Source organism: Colletotrichum siamense (genome assembly GCF_013390195.1).
Source record: "Colletotrichum siamense strain Cg363 chromosome Unknown KSG_Cg363_contig01, whole genome shotgun sequence".
NCBI classification, from domain to species: domain Eukaryota; kingdom Fungi; phylum Ascomycota; class Sordariomycetes; order Glomerellales; family Glomerellaceae; genus Colletotrichum; species Colletotrichum siamense.
In genome coordinates, this window is record NW_023501014.1 from 3,073,337 (window position 1) to 3,087,343 (window position 14,007).

The 14,007-nt window shown below is 54.8% G+C and overlaps 6 protein-coding genes across 6 annotated transcripts; 3 read left to right on the forward strand and 3 right to left on the reverse strand.

Moving 5' to 3' along the window:
- Positions 1–76: 76 nt before the first annotated feature.
- Positions 77–2,707, forward strand: GTPBP2 (GTP-binding protein 2; the record flags this gene model as incomplete). The annotated part of the gene is made up of 1 exon (XM_036632646.1): positions 77–2,707. The coding sequence occupies one exon, from the start codon at positions 77–79 to the stop codon at positions 2,705–2,707; it is 2,631 nt and encodes an 876-aa protein (XP_036502525.1).
- A 212-nt stretch (positions 2,708–2,919) lies between these two features.
- CGCS363_v000798 (ER membrane protein complex subunit 6) lies at positions 2,920–3,379 on the reverse strand (the record flags this gene model as incomplete). The annotated part of the gene is made up of 2 exons (XM_036632647.1): positions 2,920–3,210; positions 3,314–3,379. 2 exons carry the CDS (start codon positions 3,377–3,379, stop codon positions 2,920–2,922), a joined length of 357 nt encoding a protein of 118 aa, XP_036502522.1.
- A 1,313-nt stretch (positions 3,380–4,692) lies between these two features.
- CGCS363_v000799 (uncharacterized protein) lies at positions 4,693–6,795 on the forward strand (the record flags this gene model as incomplete). The annotated part of the gene is made up of 5 exons (XM_036632648.1): positions 4,693–4,741; positions 4,817–5,007; positions 5,082–5,554; positions 5,631–6,082; positions 6,134–6,795. 5 exons carry the CDS (start codon positions 4,693–4,695, stop codon positions 6,793–6,795), a joined length of 1,827 nt encoding a protein of 608 aa, XP_036502523.1.
- A 2,616-nt stretch (positions 6,796–9,411) lies between these two features.
- CGCS363_v000800 (putative pyridoxal kinase) lies at positions 9,412–10,726 on the forward strand (the record flags this gene model as incomplete). The annotated part of the gene is made up of 5 exons (XM_036632649.1): positions 9,412–9,465; positions 9,532–9,542; positions 9,611–9,690; positions 9,764–10,088; positions 10,147–10,726. 5 exons carry the CDS (start codon positions 9,412–9,414, stop codon positions 10,724–10,726), a joined length of 1,050 nt encoding a protein of 349 aa, XP_036502619.1.
- A 297-nt stretch (positions 10,727–11,023) lies between these two features.
- Positions 11,024–11,637, reverse strand: dut-1 (Deoxyuridine 5'-triphosphate nucleotidohydrolase; the record flags this gene model as incomplete). The annotated part of the gene is made up of 2 exons (XM_036632650.1): positions 11,024–11,289; positions 11,361–11,637. The coding sequence occupies 2 exons, from the start codon at positions 11,635–11,637 to the stop codon at positions 11,024–11,026; spliced, it is 543 nt and encodes a 180-aa protein (XP_036502620.1).
- A 784-nt stretch (positions 11,638–12,421) lies between these two features.
- On the reverse strand, positions 12,422–13,459 carry CGCS363_v000802 (uncharacterized protein; the record flags this gene model as incomplete). The annotated part of the gene is made up of 2 exons (XM_036632651.1): positions 12,422–13,297; positions 13,349–13,459. The coding sequence occupies 2 exons, from the start codon at positions 13,457–13,459 to the stop codon at positions 12,422–12,424; spliced, it is 987 nt and encodes a 328-aa protein (XP_036502617.1).
- Positions 13,460–14,007: the final 548 nt, after the last annotated feature.

The window sequence follows — 14,007 nt, forward strand, 5'->3', positions numbered from 1 at the left end:
CATATTGGCCTTGTCCATTATCGACATTACGGATATAGAATCCGCTACTGAACCTACCACCGCCTGAGTATCAATCATGGCCTCCGGATCAATATTCACCTTCGAAACTGACCCTCAACGGGTCTCCTCCCCGTGGCTGGCTCCGGAAGAGCTGGGAAGGACACCAAAGTCTCAACCTCCCTCGGAAAATGGGGAACCTCAGCCTGGCCATCTCTCTGACTATGGAGTCACCAAACTGGAAGCAGAGCCTCAGGAGGGACCAACTGAGTACAAGCTTCACTTGCTCCTCCGACCGAGACGGACTTACACTTCAATGAGCACTATTGGCAAGCCGCCTTCTCAGCACCCCAAGACTTCTGCTTCCGCGACGCGACCTGCCAAGGTTATGCCTGCGGCTCTATCTGCATCGAGCCAGAGTCGCCAGGTGCGCCTGCAGCAATTGACGACGCAGCTTCTGTGGAGATTGCAGCAGTCCTGTGCCTACCATGCCTTGAACCCCAAAGACTTGATTGTTCCCAAATTGCCTGATGATACGGCCGACTTGAGTCAGGCGTTGACGCCGCAGAAACCGCTCCCGGGACTGGAAGAATCTCGCGGTGCTCTGTACGAGATTGGAGTGGCTGACGACGGAACCCTGGTGGGATTGACAAAGGACGAGATGGATGAGAGTATTACAACTCTTAGGGTGATGGCGGCCACGCTGGGCTGTAGAGTCGAAATTCTTCGTCATGTCATCGTGGGAGAATGCGAGTGGCTGGAAACATCCGAATTGGTGGACAATGTAGCATCGCAGCCGGCCCAGATTGGACGACAAGCGAGGCTCTGGGTGGTTGAGGCATTGGTGACTCCGGACTTCTCAGCCAAGCATTCTCTTGCAGAAATCCCCGAGAGTGGCCATCGGGAGGTCAAGCAGTCTCCTAGAGCCAACGAGCCTGTTGTGTTACCAAGCAGGGGTCGTTCTACGACCGACCAGCTTAGGATAACGCTCACGGGGCCAACAACGTCTGGCAAATCTACTCTTCTGGGGACATTGTCTACTGGAACTCTCGACAACGGGCGTGGGAAGAGTCGTATCAGTCTTTTCAAGCATCGCCATGAGGTCGCCTCCGGCTTGACCAGCTCAGTAGCCCAAGAGCTCATTGGGTACAAGGATCACGCCATCTTCAACTTCTCCCAGGATCATGTCGAATCATGGATTGATATCCACGACAGCGCCGAAAATGGCCGTCTGGTTTTTGTCTCCGACTCTGCCGGGCATCCCCGATACCGCCGCACCATTCTCCGAGGGTTGTTTGGCTGGGCTCCCCAATGGACGGTTCTGTGTTTGGCCGCCGACGACAATGAAGCCAGCTCTACCAAGGATGGTGCCAGTTCGACGGCCAACGAAGTCCTCGGAATCGCAGGCGCAGGTGTAGACCTCGCAAAAGCCCATCTGGAATTGTGCCTAAAACTCAAGACACCTCTGGTCATTATCATCACGAAACTTGACCTGGCAACCAAAGCTAGTCTGCAGAGAACTCTAGGACAAGTATTGACACATGTCAAAGAGATTGGCCGGGTTCCCAAGATCCTGCAACCTGCCGCAGGTGGTGCTCAGGAATGGAGCAGAATTCCCTCGGCAGAGCTCAACAAGGCCCAAGTTCTCACCAACGAAATGGAGCAGAGCGGAGACTTGCTCAAGCACATACCCATCGTCCTTACCAGCGCCGTCAGTGGTGCGGGCATAGGGTTGGCCCATGCCCTCTTGGAGAATCTCCCATTACCACCTGTGCCGACTGCGCATGACTTTGTGGGGATGGCCCTGAACCCGGAGCAGCCTTCCTGCCTATTCCACGTCGACGACACCTTTAGTCTACCTGCGTCCTATGCCTCTCTTGCTGAGAATCCCAACCAGAATGACACTGGAACTGTAGTGTCGGGTTATTTGAGATTCGGAAAGCTCTCCGTGGGGGACGCCATCGTGGTTGGGCCATTTCCTTCGGGCGATGACGACTTCAAGGGCATGACACCAGAGGATAGGCCCTCTCCAGGTAACTACGGCTTGTCAATATCCCACCCCTCTTCCGCAGAGCTGGCCAAGATCGCGATACGTAACACGGTCGCGGCCTCGACTATTAAGGGAGAATGGCACAAGGCGAAGATAGTCAGTATCCGCAACCTGAGGCTTCCGGTTAACACCCTTGAAGCCGGCCAAGTTGGCACCATTGGGATCGTTCTGGATATGCCGCCCGAGAGCCTCACAGAGGGTGATTTTGAGCGGCTGTCCAATGCACCTCGCATCAGGAAAGGCATGGTCCTGGCAATCCCATCAAAGCACATGGTGGATACAGGAATGTCTCTCCAGGCCGCGAGTGGATTGACAGCGTTATTCCAAGAGCCAAACACGGCGTTCCTGACCTATGGATCTCTAGTAAATCTCTATGTTGGAAGCGTACGAGCAGCCGCCAGAGTCATGGGAGTGTCAAGAGTGCGCCACGAGCAGGCCATGAAATCAGCCGATGACGGGGAAGACATTTTCAACATGAACGATCACGATGAGTCCATGACAAACTCGGAACTCGTTGGGGGCGTCCAGGTAACATTGGAGTTGCTGACTAGCCGGGAGTGGGTTGAGATGGGTTCACAAATCTTGCTCCTCGAAGGTGGCCGCAATGATAAGTCTGGGCTTGAAGGATTCGTCGGAACTGTGGTGGAGATTGTTGATTGATTCGCGAGCGACAAGCGTTGGTTTTGAATATTGGATTTCGCCGTAAGAGCGTTGTACTTTTGTTTACTGCGTCATGCTAGCTTTGATTTCGTCTTCGTCGATTTCTTTCCTCATTATCGATGTATTCTTTCCTCTGTAGTTTTATTCCAGCAATAGACGACTTCCTGTAAACGCCCAGACGCCAAGCACTCCCACACTTCACGATGCCGTCATCATGCCCTTACAAGGCCATAGAAGAGTGTCCAGGTCAGGATGAAACCCGGGAGCCCAGCAAACAATCCACCGGTCCAGAACTCGAAAGGCCCCCTGAAGTACCGGCTAGTGCTGAGGAACGGAAGTCCTGCAGCAGTCGATTGCGGCGCGATGTGGAAGACGTAGACGAGGAGGACGGTGAGAAACGAGAAGAGGATGTAAAAGAGGAAGCCGCTGTAGGATTCGAGCCCGAGGATGCCGGCGGCGACGCCGAACAGGGACGCTGTGAGACTTTGCAGATTTGACAGGGCCTGGCGTGGGTGGAAACAGAGAGTTAGCAAAAAGTCGCAACAGCCAGAGAGCACGCCCATTTATCCATCCATCCAACCCGCCTCGGGGAAGCTTGTATCCCACCTTTGTGTTGTGCATCACGGACTCCTGCACGATCGGAGAGATTTGGTAGTCGCGTTCGGTCGGCATGGCTGCGGTTGTTGCGTGCGGGATTGCAGCTTCGCTTGGGGGTTTGGTTCGTCTGGGGCGACACCGGGATTGGGGATTCGCGATCGTGCTGCCGTCGTCGTGATGTCTGCCTTGCTCGACGTGGTAGAGCTGTGCTTCAGCTAGGCGGGTAAGATTAGGTAATGCGCCTAACGGCCATCTAACTCAATTCGCCTACCCGACGGGGCCTTCAGACGGGCCCGACCTGGATTCCGGATTCCGGTGTAACAATGTTCCTACCTGCGTTAGCGCCAGGGGCCCCCAGTTCGGTCTCGGCTCCGCCCCGTGTCGTCCCATGTACCAAATTTAAAAACTATGCAAATAATACCACGTTAATAAAGTACGTGGTACATACGGGATGCGCGGCGCGGCGTGCTCTCTTCACCGTTCGCTTCGTTGGCTGGGTCGATCATCTGCAGTCACCCCACCAACAGGAGCGTCTTGAATGACACCAATGGCCAAGAGCGACAGAGGACGACAGAGAGGACGGTAAAAATGACGAGTGCAGCGAGGGTGACATGAAGTACGGTATCAATAAATAATAACGAGAAGGAGGACTGCGGTGACGATCGAACGTATCACAGAGTAAGACAGAGAGAGAAAGTAGGTAGCTCGTAGCTAACGGGTCTAGTCGCTAGGCCCGACTCATCCCTTTGACCCCAAGAAAGTGGCTGTAAGTAAGGTCCATTCTCCCCTGGTAAAAAGACCAACGGTCTCTTTGTAGTGCGTTATTGATCGGATTCCCCTGCAAGTATTATTGGGCGGTTGATATAGACTAAAACTCATCCTCTGGGAGTCAGGTGAAGATGGCTCGTGGCCGTCGGTGTCGGTTTCTCAGAGAGTGAGTGAGGTGGATGTCGTTAAGATCCACCCCACTGAAGACCCCAAAAACAGCGACTTACCCCTTGCACGTTAATCGGTTACAGGGGTGCGGGATCCTTCCCCATTCGCGAGTGGCAGCAGGTCACTTTGGTCACTGGCAGGTCGGCGCTTTGGAGCACAAGCAGTGTTCCAACTCTCCCTTCCCACCCCCCCTGTGCAACACACTCCGCAATCACACTACGTATCCTACACGAACCGTATATATCCCCGAGGCACCGTCCATACACTCATTGCACATGTTTTGCGTCTCCCACTTGAGTTTGTCCATGGTTTCTATTTGCAACTGCCCCTCGTTTCCTTTCCGTTACGATTCCACGACGCTGCGGCAACACGACTACTGAAGAGCGCGACCGCAGATGGCCGTGTTGCTTGCAAGTGCCTCGTCGAAACGAAACTTGTCGCCAGGTCGCTAGATGGAGCCCGTTGTGTTCGACCAGTCGCCGCTCGCCGAGTACCTTCGTGGTGAGTCCAGTCCCCGCGAAGAAACCGCGCCCCAAGTGCTCGTTAGAACTGCGACTGACGATGTGCGCTCGACAGATGAAGGCGAAAACGAGCAGGCAGATTGGGCGCACGAGGATCCTCCAAACTACGACTTGTCACCTCCCTCGAGCCCAGAATTCGCGCCGACAGGTCGGCCCATGGTCAGGTCGAGATTTCGCAACAACCCTCTACAGATAAACATTCCGACCAAGTCCTCCACCGACAAGTCCTACAGAAAGAGCTACTCAGTGCGCAACACCCGAAATCCCCTTTCCGTGTCACATGGGGAAATTACTGACCGGTGTTGTGTGTCCTCTTTCAGATTGCGGTAGCGTCTAGGATTGACCGAGCCGACAACTCCAAATTCCTCGAGCAATTTCGCTATACCATTATCGCATCCCAGCTATTGAGTGGACACTCAATATTATCCCAGCACCATGCATCATCCCGGCCTGCCAACCCTCCGATTGACGGCAATTCGACCGACAAGTTGCTGGACTCAACAGGCGCTGTCGCAGCAGTCTTGAGCGCCTTGGCTTTGGCCGTCACGATCAACTGGCTCGCAGGTTCGGGAACTTGGAACAAGAAATGGGTTGCGGTAATTCTGTTTGTGGCCGTGATCGCTGCAGGGATCGTCCATGTGTTTATGCGGAGGCAGTGGTTGAGGTATAGACGGCTGCAAGCAATGTCAGAGGTCACTGCGTTTGTTTCAAACTCTCAGGAATTCGACAGCGCGACTGGCGCGGCCGTCGCATTGGTACAAGAGGTGGAACTTGTGTCCAGAGGCTACCGTCTGTAAGTTTGGTTTTTTCCCTAATTTTTCCGACGATGATGGAGAAAAAAGGCTTGTATGCGCTGACACATGGTTTAGGAGTGCGCCACTGCCGCCTATCAGTCGCATCGAAGACCGCTCACAGACTCGGAAGTGCGTGCGCCTGCGCAAAGCCTTGAAGGCTTGCTTTGCAGATGTCATTCCAGCCTACGATCAGACCATGCTTGTGGTCAAGGGGTTCTCGGAGCAGCTCGACCTGGAGAAGTACTACGATATTTACGATATAAGCGACTTCGACATGTCGGATGCCAAATTGGGGTTCAAGGAAAATGAGTTTGACGACCCCGAGTCCCTGCGGACGCTCAAGATTCTCGCCGCACGGTTCCACACCATCCGTAAGATGTTTTTGTGTGCGCTACTGGCCTTGGACGCAAGTGGTGATAGCAGCGACCTGCTGAGGTGGACAACTACGGTCGAAGCGGTGCGCACGCTCAACACGGTTACACAGACTGCGTTCGAGAGGCTGAGGAGACTTTTGAGTGAGGAAGAGTGTAAGTTACGAGCAGTCATTATCTGACCACCAAAGGCTAACATTCCCGAAGCATTCCCGGCACCGCCAACTCCAAAGATGCCCCTGACACCCGGCAGGGAGAGATGGAGATCACAATTGCGCAAGCTTAATTCCCTATCCAGTGGGATCCGCGGTCTTCAAGCGAAGTTGACACTGCTTCGAGAGGAGTCGGACCGCAGTCTCAACGAATCCGACGACATTTCCGAGCTTGGTTCCGATCTCATGGCTCAGTACGAATCTATTGGCGCGGACTTGAAGATCCTGATGCAGGCTTGGGAGGAAGGCAAAGCAGCCCTTGCAGTGGGCATTGACCGGAATGAGAAGAGGCTCTCGTCTATGAGCACCTTGCTGTCTCCTGCTAGCTCGCTAAGCGGGCTTACAACTGTGGAAGAAGGAGGCGCTGCTGAAGCTCTGAAGGCGCTCAACGGAGAGTCGCCATCGAGTTTACACTTCAGCAGCACAGGCGAACCCGACACCGAAGAGATCTTCGAGGCTGTCGCCCTGCCACGGCCAAAAAGTCTGCTTACCAGAGAGGAACGCATCATCAAGATGAGGGAAGATCGAGAAAAGCGAGAATCACTCAGAGAAAAAGCGGATGCAAACAGGGGCATGCTCAAGGAGCTCGAGATGGTCATCAACCTACGACCCCGCCCTCGCGCAGGGACCAATCCGTCACGCATCGTTTCGATGTGACGAGAACATGATAATTAACGACAGACCATGGGCGTTTTGGAACAGGAAACCAACTAATCGTACAGTCATTTTTGCCTTATTTTCCCTTTATTGTTTGATACTTAATTCGCGCAAACACTCTCGTTTTGCCGACTGCATATAGAAGGGGCCATGGAACTCAGGGACAGGAGGCATCGTTCACTGAAATCATTCATTTGTACTTTATGACGACGTTGATGTCAGGCTCTTCAGCGAGCCCAAAACTGTACAGACTACTTAGTATCTTAAGATAATTGAAAAGTCTCGAATGAATAACCAACTGCGCTTGTGACCAGTTGCCAAATGCACTTTCATTGTTGTTGCCAATGTTTTGTCTCAAATGTATTAAACAAAGGACTCCAGTTGGCAGGGTAAAGGAAAGGGGCCACGATTCAGGGGAATCTCAAGCCCCTGAGCATGGAGTCCGCTGGGAGTCCGGTGAGCCCGGGCCAGTTTCCTCAGAGAGGTCAAGCGTGCCTACCTCTAGCAGCTTACTTATCAGCTCCAGGCTGCCTTACGTCGGTAGAAGGCGCACGTGCCATCATCAATCATTGATTCTTCCTGCCCCGCGCGCGTTAGATTGGCGTCGAGCCCTACTGAAGGCTGGACGCGTCTCCCCTCCACTCCAGCCCACCACGACCACGCGCTACGTGTCTGCCCATTAAAGTGCTTCGCGACTTCTCCTTCTTAACCATCACCTCGACTACTCAACTTTTTTGCCAAAGCTCACGATCAATCTTTGCGCTTCGTCGTACATTTCCTTGGTTTTCCAGATACCCCATCTCCTCTTTTTCCACGCAAATAATCAGCCAGTACGTTCTGTTCTGCCTTTTCGCTCACCGTTTTTTGTCTCATGCGGAGTTGTGACACACGGCTAACATTGTGCAGAAATGCTTGAAGCCAGACTCGACCAGGCCGACATCCTCAAGAAGGTGGTTGAATCCATCAGAGAGCTTGTCCAGGACTGCAACTTCGACTGCAATGACTCCGGCATCATGCTGCAGGCCATGGACAACTCGCACGTCGCGCTCGTGTCCATGGCCCTCAAGACCGAGGCCTTCTCCCCCTACCGCTGCGACCGCAACATTGCGCTTGGCCTCAACCTCGCCTCTCTGCAGAAGGTTCTCCGTGCCGCCCAGGGCGAGGATGTCCTGACGCTTAAGGCCGAGGACGCCCCCGACAGCCTCAACATCGTCTTCGAGAGCTCGGAGCACGACCGCATCAGCGAGTACGACCTCAAGCTGATGGATATCGACCAAGAGCACCTTGGTATCCCCGAGACGGAGTACGCCGCCACCATCACCATGCCCAGCTCCGAGTTCAAGCGTATTTGCGGAGATCTGCAGGCCATGAGCGAGTCCGGTGAGTAGTCGGTGTGCGGGCAATTGATATGTACAAAGACTGACAAATCTACCTACAGTGACGATCGACGCGAGCAAGGACGGTGTCAAGTTTGCCTGCACTGGCGACATTGGTAACGGATCCGTGACCCTCCGCAGCCACACCAACGTCGACAAGCCCGAGCTGAACGTCGACATTGAGCTTACCGAGCCCGTCTCCCTGACCTTCTCCCTCAAGTACCTCGTCAACTTCTGCAAGGCCGCCGCCATGTCCAAGCAGGTCAAGATCTGCCTGTCCAACGAGGTCCCTCTGCTGGTTGAGTACACTTTGGTGGGCCAGAGCTACCTGCGCTTCTACCTGGCGCCGAAGGTACGTCATTCTCAACAACGCTTTTGGAGTACAGATGCTAATTAGGCTACAGATTGGTGACGAGGAGTAAATTGGCGATTGACGATGGCATGAAGATTTTAATGCGGGCGTTGCACGGAAGCAGAGACAGGCATTGGTGCCTGCTCATGCACTCTGGATTGACTTTTTGCATGTTCTAGAGACTCTTGCGGAATATGCTGGTAGACGAAGGGCAAAAGCATCTTTGGGACCACGAACAATAATGAGATTACCGTTTCTGCGTATACAATTGCGTGACTCCAACTGTGCTTTTGTTGACAATGGATTGACCTTTGAGACGACGACCAGTCGCCAGCTGGCCGCAGCTGCAGACTTCCTTAATGTCTGCCAACTTTCCAAACATGGCCTAGTGCGGGGTTCTTCGGCGCCCTTTTGGCGGGGTCATTTTCCATTCAGACGGGACCCTTGAAAAATATCGGATTGGACGGTGCGGAACGTCATACCGTGAGAGTCAGAGGCTAGAAGAACCTGGAACCGCCTTACATCGGTCCAAGTCTAATCTCACTTAGTCACTTTTACGGCCAACTACAGATACGGCTCGAAAATCTGGTAGATACTGGGAATTCCACTGATAATCGACCCCGCCTCTATTTGCGTTTTCTTCATTTGACTCGTAGAGCGCCTCTTTCGATCTGTTCACTCATATCTTTCGTTATACCCCTTTACTCTGGTTTGAAACTGATCATTGCCGCGCATCGGCCGCTGTCCCGATATCTCATCCCCACCGCCGAGATCCGGAGGTGCATTTTGATATCTGAGATCTGCGCCGAATCATAGAAGATCTAGACACACACACGTAGAACAGTCATTGGTTCTTCTCGGGATACTCTTTGTTTTTAGGCTTTCAAAATGGCACCAGACCTTCCTATTCCCGATACGCGCGTCCTTGCCGTCGCTAGTCATGTGAGGCGCTCATCACTCCCCGATCTCTCTCATGCCGCATATAGGGTGACTGACTTATGATCCAAGGTCGTATCTGGGTGAGTCGCTGCAGACCCAACCGAGCGCATCAGCGAGGAGTTAATGCGCGCTGACACACAACATGCAGAAACGTGGGAAACAAGATCGCCGTCTTCACGCTGCAGTCGTTAGGTTGCGACGTTGCGGCCCTCAACACCGTTCAGTTCAGTCTGTCCACCCCCTTTCCCCAACTTGCCTATGTATGTGTGTCACGCAGCTAACGATATGCCGGAACGATAAGGCAACCACACCGGCTACCGCCAATGGAAAGGGACAAAGGTCTCGGCGCAGGAGATCCGCGACCTGTTTGAGGGCCTGAAGCAGTCATACCTGGATGACTTCGACATGATGCTCTCAGGCTACATCCCCGGCGCGGAGGCGGTCATGGCCGTCGGCGACATCGCCAAGGAGCTCAAGGCCAAGTCGGGCGACGGCAGCTTCTTCTGGGTCCTGGACCCCGTGATGGGCGACAACGGCAAGCTCTACGTCGCTGAGGAGGTGGTGCCCGCGTACCAGAGTCTCGTGGAGCACGCGGACCTGATCCTGCCGAACCAGTTTGAGGCCGAGTAAGTTATTGTTTTCCCCGTGATGTGAGAGAATACGTATATTGATACCTGCAAAAAGGCTGCTCTCCGGCGTCAAGATCACAGACATGGACTCCCTCCAGTCCGCCATCCACGCACTGCACAGCAAATTCCGCATCCCGCACGTCGTCATCACCTCGGTCAACCTCGCCGCGCCGGACCACCCGCCCTCGCACCTGTCCGTCGTGGGCTCGAGCATGGACCCATCGACGGGCGCGCCCCGCCTCTTCAAGATCGTCTTCCCGGCCATCGACGCCTACTTCTCGGGCACGGGCGACATGTTCGCGGCGCTGATGACGGTGCGCATGCGCGAGGCCGTCATCGCCGCCGGCAGCCAGCTGCAGAAGATCAGGTCGTGGCTGAGCGGGCCCGAGGTCGACGCGCTGGACCTGCCGCTGGCGAGGGCGGCGGAGATGGTGCTCGCGAGCATGCATGAGGTGCTCACGCAGACGGCGCGGGGCATGCAGGAGGCTGTGGGAGCCGCGGCGGCGGAGGCCTCGACGGAGGAGGAGAAGAAGAAGCTGCATCTGCTCAAGAGCAAGAGCGCGGAGCTGAAGCTGGTGAGGAACTTGGCGTGCTTGAGGGACCCAGTCGTGAGTTTCCGGGCGAAGAAGTTGTAGATGTTGGCGGGGAAAGAGGTAAATGTTCCTTATACAGAATGGGGGTTATAGTTCACCTGCATGTGCGGCGTGGTTGGGATAGATTTAAAGGCATTATGGTCGTAGCATTGTCATCATTCATATATTGTTCAGTCGGGTTTACCCCTTTCTATAAGCTTTCCCCATCCGGTGCGTGACGGTGGGTGCGGTATGTGCCACGGTGCTCTCTTTCGAGTCTAGCCTGCCTCTTTTATATCCTCATCCCGCCATGCTTCGTTCTCCTCTCTTCCATTTTATATCGGGGTAGTAGATTTGTATCTACTGCAGAGCAACGCCAGTGCTGCCGAAGCCGCCGGCGCCACGCACGCTCTCCTCGAGCTCCTGGACCTCGACGATCTCGGGGGTGAAGATGCGCTCGACGACGAGCTGGGCGATACGGTCACCCTCAGCGACCTCGAAATCGGAGTCGGCGTGGTTGAAGAGGAGGACCTTGACCTCGCCGCGGTAGTCCGCGTCGATGACACCGGCGCCGGTGTCGATGAAGTTCTTGGAGGCGAGACCGGAGCGAGGGGCAACGCGGCCGTCTGTTGCGGAGGATTTCTTGTTAGCTTTCTTCTGCCGGCATGCCTATCTTTCTCGAAGTTCAGGTACGTACAGGTGCCGGCCGGGACGGAGATGGCAATGTCGGTGCTGACGAGGGCCTTGCCGCGGGCCGGGATGGTGGTCGGCTTCGCGGCGTAGAGATCGTAGCCGGCGGCGTAGAGGCTGCCGCGGGTAGGCAGGCGAGCCTTATCCGATAGCTTCTTGACCTGGAGAGGCGGGCAGGGCTCCATGGCGGCGGGGACGGGTGCGTCGTCGGAGGCGGTCTTTACTCGCTTTGCGGGAGGGTCAGAGGGCTGAGCAGGCGCGGCAACGGGTTCAGCAGAGGTCATTATGGTAGTAGGGCGTTTTGCAGTCGTTTCTCGCGAGGATCTTGGGAAGAGAAAGTTTACCGTTGTTTGAAGGTTCGTCTTGCGGTCAAGCGGGGGACGATTAAGGCGGTGGCAGTAATAGCTTGAGGTCCCTGGGTACCTTAGGTAAAGCTTGGTGTGGGCTCTCACAAAGGCGGTGTCGCGACGACGCGTAAAGACGCGGGTGAGGAATTGGCCAATCATAGCGGGTCCCCTAATTGAGGTCATCGGCTTGCCATTAAAGCGAGCCGACAGCTGCCATCCTTGGACAACGGTTGTTTGTTTCTGACGACAATTTGCGATGATCCATTATGGTCTCATCAGAGCCTCAAGGTAGCGCCGTCAACCGCTGCGAGTCATTCCTTCCGCCCCAAAGTTTGTTCAACTTTGAAGGTTTGCAATGTTCAGCGCCAAACTGTGTTGCCCAACGCATACGTGCCAAGTTTCTCATTTCCACACCAAACGCTTTTCCGTGCAATTCAGATCTGTACCTAGATCCGCAGGGACGTGCAGAGTCAAAATAGCATGCACTGTGGTGCATAACGCCGCGACGAGCCCGCACTGTGACAAACAGAGCTTCATCATAGCCAGGCGGAAAATAGCGTCCTGACTCGGCGGGCTCGACGCTTAACATCAGGAGCTTTTCTCTGACATTGAAGGACCCAAGATGGACATGCCATTGCCAAATTCTCAGTTTGATTGCCTGGTTGCTCACCCTCCCCACACGGGGGATCTGCACCGCGGGTACGCGGCATGCCGGGTCCTCCTAGTCGTCTAGTTCTCTTCCAAAATCAATCAGCTTGAGCCTCGTGGCATCTCTGGGGTGGAACTGTGCGACCTTGGATCGCACCAGAAACCGCGCCGCGGCCGTCTCCTTTGGTAACTTGACGTAAGATGCTGTGCTATCGCCTCCCGCTTCCACAAGCTGGTTCAAAAGTTGCTCTGTAAGCTCGCGCATCTCGCGTCCGGCAGCTGCTGCTTCGTCGACTTCGCCGCGCTGGTCTCTGCCATCCTCCTGAGGTAAACCCCATACTTCCTCAAGCCGTCTTTGTCGCTTGTCCTCGTCTGGCTTGGACTTGACCTTCATTGGCCGACCCTGGGCATTAAAACCCGCAACGAGTTGATCCGAGTCGATCTCCATCATGTCGCCTACGACTGGGCCGCCGAGGTCTTCCGCCGCTAGCTGTGCCGCAAGGTGATCATCAATGAACTTCCTGAGAGCCTTGAGAAGTTTGGACGTCTCCTTGTCGTAACGCCTCTTCTTTTGCTTGAGTTCATCCAGTCTTTCCCTGGCCGCCTGTTCGGGCGTTAATTCCATCCGAGATTCGGCGTCATCTTCCAGCGATTGGATGCGCTTCTCTAAGCTTTGCTGCAGCAGCTTCTGATCGGCCAAATTTGCCTGTTCACTTTCAAGCCTGCGTTTGGCTTGCTCGAGTGAGGTCCCCTGACTGGCCAAATACGCTCGGGACTCGGCGACAGTCTGATGTGTCTTTCGTAGGGCCAAGAGCGCGGGCAAGACTGATGCCGAGGAAGGGACGAATGGTGGTGTTGCAGCAACTTTCTCAAAAGCCCCTTTCATGACTTCAAAGCTGCCTTTCCCTGGGCCAGGCGCGGTCTGCGACTGTCTCCCATTTTGCTGAAGCTAGTGTGCTATTAGCTGGAGGTGAACTTGTGCTCGGTGTAGACGGCATACCTTGGCAAGCTCCTCCCGGTGTTGCTGGATCTTTTCTTGGAGTTCCTGCAAGCTCTGTTCCAGACTCAAAGTATACCTATCGTCGCCAGGCCGAGGAGACGAGTCCGCCATGCTGGGCGCTTTGATGGTGCGTCCCAAGATCTCTCCGGTCAGTTGGATAAGATAGCCCAGACCCTTGAATAGTCCAAACGATCTGATATTTTGGCGACACGGTGCCAATATCAGCCAGGAGGTTGCACGCGACTTTCAGAGGGTGCCCCAGAAGAAACGAAACAGTTTAAGCAACGGCAGCACGCGACGGATTCAAGCCGTCCCAAAGCACACGGTCCGTCGGGGTTGCATCCAGGTCCAATGGGAATGGGAATCTGATAGAACCCCTGTCGGAGAAAACAAGGCGTGCTCAGGCTTCAGACCGGGCGCTAGATCCTCTCTGACTGTTTCAAAGGAGGTGTCACTGTGTGTCGGGTGTTATCGAGATTTCCGGGGGACAGGCAGGGCCGGCGCGAAGAGATGGCACGGATGATGCACTGTCTCGACTGTCTGTCTAGCTGTCTGTCGCGGTCTGCCACGCTGACAAGTGACACCGACGGGGTAGATTCCGTAGATGGAGTCTGCCAGAAGAGAGAAAAAGCAACCTGACGTCGGTGTTGGAACTGCGG